Source organism: Culex pipiens, chromosome 1, assembly GCF_016801865.2.
Source record: "Culex pipiens pallens isolate TS chromosome 1, TS_CPP_V2, whole genome shotgun sequence".
Classification (NCBI taxonomy): domain Eukaryota; kingdom Metazoa; phylum Arthropoda; class Insecta; order Diptera; family Culicidae; genus Culex; species Culex pipiens.
In genome coordinates, this window is record NC_068937.1 from 110026136 (window position 1) to 110037513 (window position 11378).

The following is an 11378-nucleotide window of genomic DNA, read 5'->3' on the forward strand; positions in this document are numbered from 1 at the left end:
AAAGAAATCAAACGCGCGCTTTGGGGATAAGCATGATCTCGGTGGGGTTTATTGTGGCCAATGTTACAATTGTGGGTGTGGGGGAGATCTAATGTGCATGCATGCTTAGCTATCTGACCTTATTTTTGCTCGGTGGTTGTCGGTCGTCCTTCTGCAGGCTGGACTCGACGATCTCGGCTGCAGCGGTCTGGTCGCCGCTGGTGAGCAGCTTGTAGATCTTCGGACACCGCCCCTCAGGCGATGCGTGGGTGTGCTGCTACCGTTGGATGAAGGCGAGAGGTCGACGTTTCAGCGAGCTCGATGGCCGCCGACTGATGAATTTCCCCGGGTGTTCAAATCCCACGGTGTTGCGGCAGATCGATGGCTCGATCCCAGGCCAGTGTGAGATGTTCACAACGGTCAGACAATCCCCGACGTGGTCGTTCAAACAGCCGCCGGTGGGCTCCACTTGCTCAGGGTTGTTGCTGGCCCCTACGGAGGACCCACTGGCATACCACGGTTAGTGCGCCCCTACGGTAGCGACCACTTCCGATGTTGTAGGCCAGGCGACCGGTCCACGGGGACCGGGTTTCCCCTGCGGCTGCGTCCAAATGACTCGGAGACTTTTGGCGGGTCGTCTCCTACGGACTGATCCACGTGTTCAGTGCGGTGCGAGTTCGGTGGGGCGAGAGGTTCTTGGCTGTGCCGCACGGTATGCTTTCAGCGGCTCGACAGTGTTGGACGGGTTGCTTATCACGAACGGGCGGCGTCGCCGATCGACGATCAACGTGATGAGCGGACCGTCCAACACTGTCGAGCCGCTGAAAGCATACCGTGCGGCACAGCCAAGAACCTCTCGCCTCTCCACGTGCCCTGGGAGCACGACTTGAACCACCACACGTGGTGGCACTACGTACTCGCATCGAACCTCGCCCCACCGAACTCGCACCGCACTGAACACGTGGATCAGTCCGTAGGAGACGACCCGCCAAAAGTCTCCGAGTCATTTGGACGCAGCCGCAGGGGAAACCCGGTCCCCGTGGACCGGTCGCCTGGCCTACAACATCGGAAGTGGTCGCTACCATAGGGGCGCACTAACCGTGGTATGCCAGTGGGTCCTCCGTAGGGGCCAGCAACAACCCTGAGCAAGTGGAGCCCACCGGCGGCTGTTTGAACGACCACGTCGGGGATTGTCTGACCGTTGTGAACATCTCACACTGGCCTGGGATCGAGCCATCGATCTGCCGCAACACCGTGGGATTTGAACACCCGGGGAAATTCATCAGTCGGCGGCCATCGAGCTCGCTGAAACGTCGACCTCTCGCCTTCATCCAACGGTAGCAGCACACCCACGCATCGCCTGAGGGGCGGTGTCCGAAGATCTACAAGCTGCTCACCAGCGGCGACCAGACCGCTGCAGCCGAGATCGTCGAGTCCAGCCTGCAGAAGGACGACCGACAACCACCGAGCAAAAATAAGGTCAGATAGCTAAGCATGCATGCACATTAGATCTCCCCCACACCCACAATTGTAACATTGGCCACAATAAACCCCACCGAGATCATGCTTATCCCCAAAGCGCGCGTTTGATTTCTTTTTGCGCTAGAAAATTGATTGGGTTTCGATTCTTTCTTTTGGTCTTGTTTGCTTGGGCCTTTTGCCATTTTAGTTTTGGGTGGTTAACCAAATTACCTGCCCTGAGAGTTGATCTAGTCGGGAATTAACAGACCTCTCGCAGTACGGTCCCGAGACCGTACTGGCGCGAAAGCGGGAGTGTTTTCAAGGAAGGTTGAGTCTGGCCTGGGTTTTGGATTTTGCAGACGTTGAGTTTGAGAATAGGGTTTTCCAGATTCTTTTTAGTTGATTCTTCCTTACCTTGACTTAACTGAAGCGCATCCAGATCTCCCCTCCTTTACTGTTACATTTTGGCGCCCAACGTACTCACTTGATACCTTGATACTAATTTGCACTGCCTCTAATTACCACTCAAATATCACAAGTGTTGGACGATCTTCGAGTGTACGGGGTTTGGAAGGCACGTTCGATTCTCTAAACGGTTCGAGAACTAATGAGCTCGATCTCGCTCACGGTCTTGCAACGAGCCCCAAACGGCTCGCGTGATCGCGGAAGGCGATGGATGGGGGAAACGCGAAAAATCAATCGTGGCCACTAATGATTGGTCCACGTCATCAAATTGTTTGAAACAATAGTTTTCCAATTTTCTTTTGACCTTTTCAAGAAAGGCAGAGCCGGTCCTACGCCCGATCTACAGTTTGTGAGGAGAGGCGGGCAAATTCATTTTAGTTATTTCCTTCCTCATTTTGATCTAACCGGCGCTGTGTAACCAAGAGGTTACAGTGCCGGGCCTGTAGCCATTGCTGGCTAACCGTTTCGTAATGGATCTGTCGCCGATGCGAGACCATGCGACCCCTAAACTACGCAAAAGTGATTTAGAATTTTTAAATCCAAGATGGCGGCCAATATGGCGGTGACGAAATATTGAAAACATGCATTTTATTATTTAATAGGCAATCAACGTCTGCCTGTGTGGATCAATCGGACCGCGCACTGGACTCACAATCCAGAGGTCGCCGGTTCGAATCCCGAGGTAGTGTTAATATAGGTATTCGGTGCCCTCTCCCCGTGCCATAACTTCACACTTAGGAGACCCAGAAGGTGGAGTCTTGTCGCAAAAAGAACGATACACGCCTGTGGATCCGTTGTCGAAACCGCAAGGTTTAAGAGGGTCACATTATAAGGTGTTACGTCGATTCCGTTTTTAATAGGAAATCAACTATTCAAATTTGACTAAAATGGGGTCGCAGAACTCGAATTTGATGTTTACAACAAGAAAAATAAATAAAAACGAAAGACAATTTTTTTATTCGTAATTCGATTACCCGAAGTCCCAGACAAACCTTCGAATAATCGAATCAGGAGTTTATTTTTTTTTCGAACAAAAAAAAAACATTTAAGACACAGGATGTGATATTTATATAAAGACTGGAATAAAACACAAATAAATCCAATCAAAGTTTTGTAATTCCGTTGTCTTTTTGAAAATTGAATTTTTAACTTAAACTCTAAATGAAATAGGAACGATTGGTGTTCCCTGTTCGTTTGCCAGGATGTTGTTAGAATAGGTGTCAGTTTAATCAGTTTGTAGAGAGCATGGCTTAACTCTATTTATTTACAAAATCTTTTGTGCATGCAATTGACCATAAAATGGCACATGTTCAACTCTGGAATGGTTGTCGTAAATATTCTCATTTATCTTATCTCTTCTAACGAATGCTCTTAACTTTAGCCTTAACTCTGTACAAAAAAAGCTATATTTACAGGCGCTATCAACACTAAAGTCTACTTTAGCTAATTAAAAAAAAAAAAAAAAACTTCTGCCGTCGTGGTCGGCATCATAGTCATCGGTCATATGCTGAGCGAGGGACGTTTCTTGCGCTCGCCTTTGCTGTTTCTGCCGAAGATGTTCCCGAGGGCCTTGGACACCGAGTTGACACCCAGTTTCCTCCGCAGGGGCAGGGCCCGAAAGAGCTGCGTCGAGCGGGCCTCCCTAATGAGTGACTGGAACGCGAGCGAAACTCCGGCGAAATTTTCCGCCTCAGACACCTCGTAGAATTGGCACGAGTAGCGGAAGGACAGCTCCTGGCCATCGTTGACGGAGATTTCTCTGCGGGGGGTGAGAAAATGACGTTATTATTTGGCAATCTGTATCGCGATTCTATCATCAACTTAGTATCAATTTAGTATAATTTGCGAATCTTCACAAACTAATTTACCTCGCGTGATCCAGATCGCTCTTGTTGCCCAGCAGCAGGATCGTGTAATACGAGGGCAGCTTGAGCTTGGTCAGCTGCTGCAAATAATCAGCGGCCTCCTCGAAGCTGGCCTTATCACAGATGGAGTACACCACGACCAACGCGTCGCCCCAGCGAAGATGCTCGTACAGGCAACCTCGTTTCTGTCGAAAATTGAACGAAAAATAGTTACCCAGTTGACCGTGAATTTAATTGAACCCGTAAAGGGTACTTACATCACATTTGGACGTGTCCAAGATCTCCACCTCGGTTGTAACATTGTCATAGATGACTCCGTGTCGGTAGACGAAATCTGCGGGGGAAAAAGGTGAGAAGAACAGACGTTAAACTTGGGCTGGCGTTGAATGAACGAGAATAGGATAAGCGACGAACCCCGCGATGAGCTGTACTCGCCGATGTAGCGTTTGGTCAGGTATCGCACGGTGACGGCTGGAAAGAGAGGAAAAATAAATTATTAATGGGTTTTCCTAATATCAAAATGGAATAATCCGACACCTTAGCCCGGCAAATGAGTGCATTCAAATTCGAAGAACCTTTTTTTTAATTTATATCCATATATTTTTTTTTAAATCGCCGGTTACGTTAAGGTTTGGTATTATAAATTTTTACAAAAAACTTCAAGCTTAAATACTGATATTAAAAGTAACACTATGTTTAAACTCCAACTAGTATCACTTTCAAGTTCAAGGCTACGTTGAAACCTTGTCACTCATGAAGAAAATTCCGCCAACGCGCGATGAAGATCTCCACCTCATTAGCGTCGTCACCGCGGTAGGAAATGTGTCCTGCACAAGCTTCCCATGCGCCAGTGTCAACGCACACCGCGGGTTTGGTTTTCTAGCTTCGGTACGTGCCTGAACCCATTTGTGTATTGGTATTTTGGTACATCGTACCAGCGCACCACGACACTCTCGGCTCGCCCCATCGGTTTTGTGTCTGGCACTCACCCATGGCATGAACCCAGCGTGCCGTGGTACGCGCCGTGGTATTGAACCCGTTTTGTACCGCCAGCGCGTACCACGGCACGTACCTCGGCTCGTATCGAGTGAAGCACCTTGGTTCATACACTGGGTTCATGCCATGGGTGAGTGCCAGACACAACACCGACGCGGCGAACCGAGAGTGTCGTGGTGCGCTGGTACGATGAACCAAAATACCCTCGGTTCGTGTGAGTCGGGTACGGGTGTAAACCGAACAAAGCAGGCACAACGCAAGCCCGAGGTGCAAGTGAACCGCGTGTACCGCACGGTGCAGGGAAGCTTGGTCCTGCACGTGCTAGTCAGCCAGCCAGCCAACAACGTTTCCAACATGCATTACTGTATGTTCAGGCATTCGCATATGGCACTTTGGAACAAACTGGCATTTCGCGACAGCATCAGTTCCACTCTTTTTTTTTGCAAACGTGAAGAAAAAGTGACTTTGTCGCGACGACAAGTCAAGTTGCTGAAGGAAGCAAAAACACTGCACGCTGCTGCTGCTGCCTGGTGGCCGTTTATTTTATTTTTATCGTTAATTTTAATTATTATGATCTTGTCCAAACGAATCAGAGGGCCGTGGCAGCACGCCAACCCACCGCGGCTGGTACCGGCTTTGGGGCATTCAGCTAGGTGCCTATTTTAAGATGAAATCCACCGTTAATCACCTGCTCCTCCTCCTCCTCCTCCTCGCCCTCAACACTTTGACTTTGGGAAAACACCCAAAGACCCTCCCACGCCATGGCGGAAGGCAATTATTATTGAAACTGAATGTACCTTAAATGTTTTTTCGTGGAAAGGTAGCTAAGGAGGTCCCTTTTCGATATCTGTGACCTAGAAAATATTTCACCTAGGGATTTTCGATTTTTTGTCATTTTCAGTTTTTTAACTGTATAAATGGAGGCGCACGGTACTTTTGGTTACTTTGCGGTTGCACAGCACCTCCCTAATCCTTTTAATTGCAATGGATACTGATCAAAGGGGTCGTCCAAGAAATATTTCACAATATTTAAGGCCCCACCCACCCTTACAACCCCCCCCCCCCTCCCCCTAATTTATTTAACAAAGATAATAACATTATTTTTAGTATGCGGCGTCCATAAAGTATGGCACACTAAAATCAGCAAAAAATAACCCCCTCCCCCCTATGCCCCCCATTTTTACTTTCTTTAGTTCTGAGTTCAATCAATGCCTTGTATCATGTTTGATTTATGAGTTAAGCTTATCAAACATCAAATAACTTTTTTGTAAATATTTTAAGCCTGAATTTTCATTTTTTTTTCTATTTCCAGTACCCTTGGTATCCTTCGCTTCGCTTCGCTAGGAGACGGTGATTTTAGCGGATTGCAGACTGGATTTTCGCCATGTGATGTGATGATTGTCTAAGCCCAAGTTGCCTAGGAATCGATAATTGGGAATAGAACCAATTCCACCTGAACCAGATTCTCACCACCATGGCAGCCGTCCATTGCCGGCCGCTCCCATCTCCACCGCGCACCAGGGACAAGGATAGGGGATTTGGAAGATAGGAATTGTTGATGCTCCACTTTTTTCAGAGTATTAAGGGAAAATCTCCACGGTATCTTCAAGTAAGTTTCGCTTGGATTTGGACGGTTTTTGGGAAGGTGAATGGTCTGAGGAGCCACCCTAGGCGAGTGGTAACGACCGTTTGCATTGTTGTTCGAATTCTTCGTGTGTTCACATTTCTAATGGGAAAGTTTTCAATTCTTCTTCTTATTGGATGAATTCTATCAGTCGCCCAGGCTATTTATAGCGAGGTATTTTTATATTCAATTTCAACTGCGCTTGCAATCTTGCATGCAATCTTGTTTGAGTTCTGATGTTCAACTCGCATTCAATTTGATTCTTTTTCCGATTCTTGGATTCAACTATACCAGTCTAATTCCTCCTCAAGCTACCAATGCTCCACGGTTAAGTGGAAAGCATTTTGCTTGCCAATCCTAAGGACAGGGGATCGAACCCTGCCGTGAGCTTTTTCATATTTTTTCATTAATTCCAAATTCAATGAGTCCAGAACTTTCTCGTTGGGAGCAGATGGGTATCGAACCCAGAACCATTCGCTTATAAAGCGAACATCGTAACCATTCAGCCACGACCGCTCCTTTTCCAGTACCCTTGGTATCCTTACACAGTTAGTTGCATATACCTAGCTCGACTAATTTCAGCACAACCGATAAGCAGAAAAAACAAAATTTACGGTTGATTTGGCTGACGAGTGTTAGGTAGTGCGATTCTCGCGTAGTCAGCGTGACAATGTGTGGCATTGGGGGAAGGGGGTTATTTTTTGATGATTTTAGTGTGCCATACTTGATGGATGACGCCTCATACTAAAAATAATGTTATTGTCTTTGTTAAATAAATAAGGGTGATGAGGGGGAGGTGGTTGTAAGGGTGGGTGGGGCCTTAAATATTGTGAAATATTTCATGGACGACCCCTTTGATCAGTATCCATTGCAATTAAAAGGATTAGGGAGGTGCTGTGCAACCGCAAAGTAACCAAAAGTACCGTGCGCCTCCATTTATACAGTTAAAAAACTGAAAATGACAAAAAATCGAAAATCCCTAGGTGAAATATTTTCTAGGTCACATATATCGAAAAGGGACCCCCTTAGCTACCTTTCCACGAAAAAACATTTTAGGTACATTAAATTTCAATAATAATTGCCTTCCGCCATGGCGTGCCTCCCCCTTTATCGCACGCTTGCACAAACTTGCCAACAACCAGACGGACCCCGCCAGGGTCCAGATTAAGTGTTGTTGATTTAGTGTGCATGAAAAACCTGTAATTAGGTTTATTACATTACAATATATATCGGGAAGTGGCAGCGGCACGGAGAATTTTCTATCATCATTTTAGATAATTTTTTATTTTTTCTGGAAAAATCAATTTTATTCCTGTTTATCGAAACTGTTTGCGTAAAATAGAGCTTACATTTCCAGTTGGTCAGATCAAAAATCCATTGGTTGGATTTGAAACTCATTTTATTTCACTGCCCAGAATAGTTTTACAGATATTTTTGGTTTGGCCATGTGTAGTTCCTACCGCGTCAGGGTGGTCCAGCTGACAGCTGAGCAATTATCTACGAAATCGGCCGATTTCGCTCATTTTTATTTTTTGGGTCATTCCATCTGAAGCGGAACAGCATTTGAAAATTACCCTCTCCGATCCTGCTCAAATTTGCAAGAACATGCAAGAATCCCGAATTTCATCCAAATCGGACCACCCCCTCCATTTTTGTACCTCCCCAAAAAATCGACATTTTGGCGATTTTTGACCAAACCTCCTAGTTTCAAACGGCGATAGCTCAGGAACCACAAATCTTAGAAGGTCGGTCTTAGACTCAATTTTGATGGAACGTAGAATCCATTTCCGTGATCAAAATGTTGATTAATTTATTGTTCCTACCTGTATTGTGCAATTGAAAACTTTAAACGGCCGTATCTCAAAACACCCCAACTTATTTTTGCCTTTCTTACTAAAGAAAGGTATAGGTTTTACTTTAAGCCAGGACGTCATTTCCATCTTCGTAAATATGTCGATTCAGCATGAATTTTAATCGGAAAAATCGTCAAAAAATCACACTGCATCGATTTTTTGACGCTTCGTCGCCAAGTCGACAAGTTGTCAAGTTGAGCTTCGAATACTGGCGCGAGAATGCTGGCGCATATATTTGCTGGCTCGACATATACTCATTTTGTAGTAGCTTGTCTACCGATGTTTCCTTCAATATGTAAGATATCGTAGCTTTTCGGTTTCTTTTGCCCTGTCCGTTTTTGCATAACTGTCCAATGTTTATGCAAAAGTCTTTGTGACATAGGTCATTCATCCGGCTACAATCATTTTGTTCCCCGTGCGCTCCTAAAATCGCCTAAATGTAGACTTCATTTTTTCGTGATTTCGTAAGTTTATTTAACAGGGTTCATTGGATTCCAATAGAGTTATCTACGTGCGCATGTATTGCGTGTACGTACACACAAAGAAAAATTACTCTAAATTTAAAAAGATCGTTCGTTGGATTAAAAGTTCGCGTTGGTGAATATTCGTAGAAAGTTCAAACCTTTTAATTCAAATTCAAATTCAAATTCGGTTTTATTGGTGAATAATCAGATACAATAAGTTCTTTTGAGGTACAAAACAGAGTTTTGGAGTTCCTTTCAGCTGTGTGTTACATCATAACCCATTTTGGAACAGTTATTGCTTGTAAATAAAGGTGTTGCCAAGAGTAAGAAAAATTAAGAAAAAAAAACTTACTAAACTTGCTAGGAAAAGGGGATAGAAATAGAGAAAGCTTAAAACTAGATCACAGTTTTTTATCCTTTATAGATGTGCTTAATCATTAATTCCCCGAGGGCTAGAAATTGCTCCGCCTTGTTACGGCAGCTCCGAAACCGCGCCATCATCTCCCCCGCGAGAGCAAAGAACTCCGGCAGGATAAAGAGATCTTCCCCGGTCACTTCTTGCTGGGCCGCATTGCCGCTGCCGGCAGCGACCACGCTGGCAAACGATCGCCCCCAGCCAGGAGGGAACGCTGAGTTGTCCGCTGGAACCGTTCGCTGGCCAGCTGCAGGAACGGCTGCACTCGTACTTCGCTGAGGAGGGTGGGACGCTGCTGCTTTCTTCTTCCTCTTTTCCTGCTCCTCGAGGTAGGACTTGCGCGCGACGCATCCGCGGTAATTACCGGTATGGTTACCGCCGCAGTTCGCGCACTTTACGCGCGGCTTGGTTTGTTCTGCGTTTTCCCCCAAGTCCGCCTTTCGTGGCAGTGCGCACACCTCCGAGAGGTGTGACTCACCGCACTTCACGCAGCGGGGCTGGAGGTTGCAGTTCCGCGAGCCGTGGCCGAATTTCTGGCAACGGTGACATTGCGCTGCGTCCGTCGGATTTTTGGAGTAAAACCGCCAGTTTACCCAAAAACCGTCCAACGCCTTAGTTTTCCGCAGGTCTTGAATTTTGACGGTGCCGCGGTCGAAGTACAACAGGTACAGTGTGTGTGTACCTGTGACGGTTGTCTTCCGCGAGAGGACTTTTATGTTTCGCGGCGTTATTCCGACACCCGAGAGGTGCTCCTTGAGGACGGAGATCGGGCGGTCTTGATACCCCTGCAAGACGACCTTAACAGCTGTCTTCTTCACGGGGTCGAATGTGTAGAACTTGAAGCTTTTACGCTTCAATTTCTCCACAACCAGGTCGAAGTTCTTTTGGTCAAACGTGAACACTTGCACTGACGATTTACCTATTTTGAGGCAGTACACGAGGCCTTCCAGCTGCTCGTCAACATCGTCCGCCAACGTGTCCAAAACGAAAATTGGTGGTGGTCGTTGTTCCTTTGGAGTAATTACTTTTTTTGGCGAAATCACTTTCTTCCGTGCACGACCATGGTCGTCGTCGTCGTCGGTAGTGCTACCGTCGGTGTTGTTGTAGCTGCTTTCCTCGTCACTCAGTCTCGCGAACTTGTTACTAGTGGGAATGTTGGCGGATGTTGAAGCGCCATCGGTCGACAGATTGCCGGATGTAGCTGAACGGAGCCTTATAGGGCTGCGGCCCTGGACACGGTAATTAGGGTGTAATAACTTGGGGTCAAATCCTTTGGCGCACACACTCCCCGGCGCGATGGCGGACGACGCGGCGTTGGTTTGTTTACCTTTTTGCACACGGCCGGTAAACGAACTTCGCGGGTTTTTCGAGGCCGCACTCGAACTGCCACGGCCACGGCCGGCCCTTGGCATACTGGTGGAGCAAACTCGCGGCTAATCCCGGTAAATTACGGCGAAAAATTTCGAAAAAACGATGGAGCACTGAGCACTTGACTGCTGCTTGCACTCGTGCGTACACGGAGGTGAACCTTTTAATTCAAAAGTTGGAAAGTTGTTGATACTATCATGCATTTCTGGAACAAAATCATTGTATCGGTAAAAGTTTTTTACTTTTAATATAAGAAAAAACTTTTTATGGCAAGAATAAATTACATTTAACACTACAGTGATGATTTTCGAAAAATGTGATGGATTTTATTTCTATTTTTATGTTTATTTTAATATTAAAACTGCTGCTTATGTTTGGCCAACTTCCGCGGGTTGAGCAAGTTACGGATGGACGTTTCTTTGGGCAGCAACATCGCGGCCTTCATTTTGAAACGCGACAGCGATGTAGAGAACAGGGTGGTCTCGTTGCCGACCATCATCTGGACAGGTTTGGAGGAGTTGGCCATTGGTTGTTAATTCGGGAAGGGAAGTCGACGTTTCCGGCTGGGAAGTGTAGCGCCTGAACCGATAGTTCCCTATCACTTCGTCCTCCTTCGAGAATGACACAGATGTTGCCAGTTCATCCGGCCGAAGCTGCGCCGTCGCGAGATGAGCGTTTGCGGGCGGGAGTTGCTGAAAGAGTTTGAAAGTAAATGAAATTGGCTAGACACTGAACGCATTCTCAATACTCACCGGTGACTTCTTCGGTATTCCAGGTAGATGTTCTTGATCAGGTTCCAAGTACGACATCTTCAGGACCTGCGGCTTTCGTACAGACGGTCCTTCCAGAACTGGTGCAAACTGTTCTTCCGGATGTTTAGGTTATACT

At 46.6% G+C, this 11378-nt stretch overlaps 1 protein-coding gene across 1 annotated transcript; it reads right to left on the minus strand.

Moving 5' to 3' along the window:
* Positions 1–3003: 3003 nt before the first annotated feature.
* On the minus strand, positions 3004–11378 carry LOC120430661 (ras-related and estrogen-regulated growth inhibitor-like). Its single transcript, XM_052706023.1, has 6 exons — positions 11243–11378; positions 10984–11182; positions 4185–4241; positions 4028–4104; positions 3774–3955; positions 3004–3664 (listed from the first exon to the last, which is right to left on the minus strand). Exons 1-6 carry the CDS (start codon positions 11297–11299, stop codon positions 3406–3408), a joined length of 831 nt encoding a protein of 276 aa, XP_052561983.1. The 5' UTR covers positions 11300–11378; the 3' UTR covers positions 3004–3405.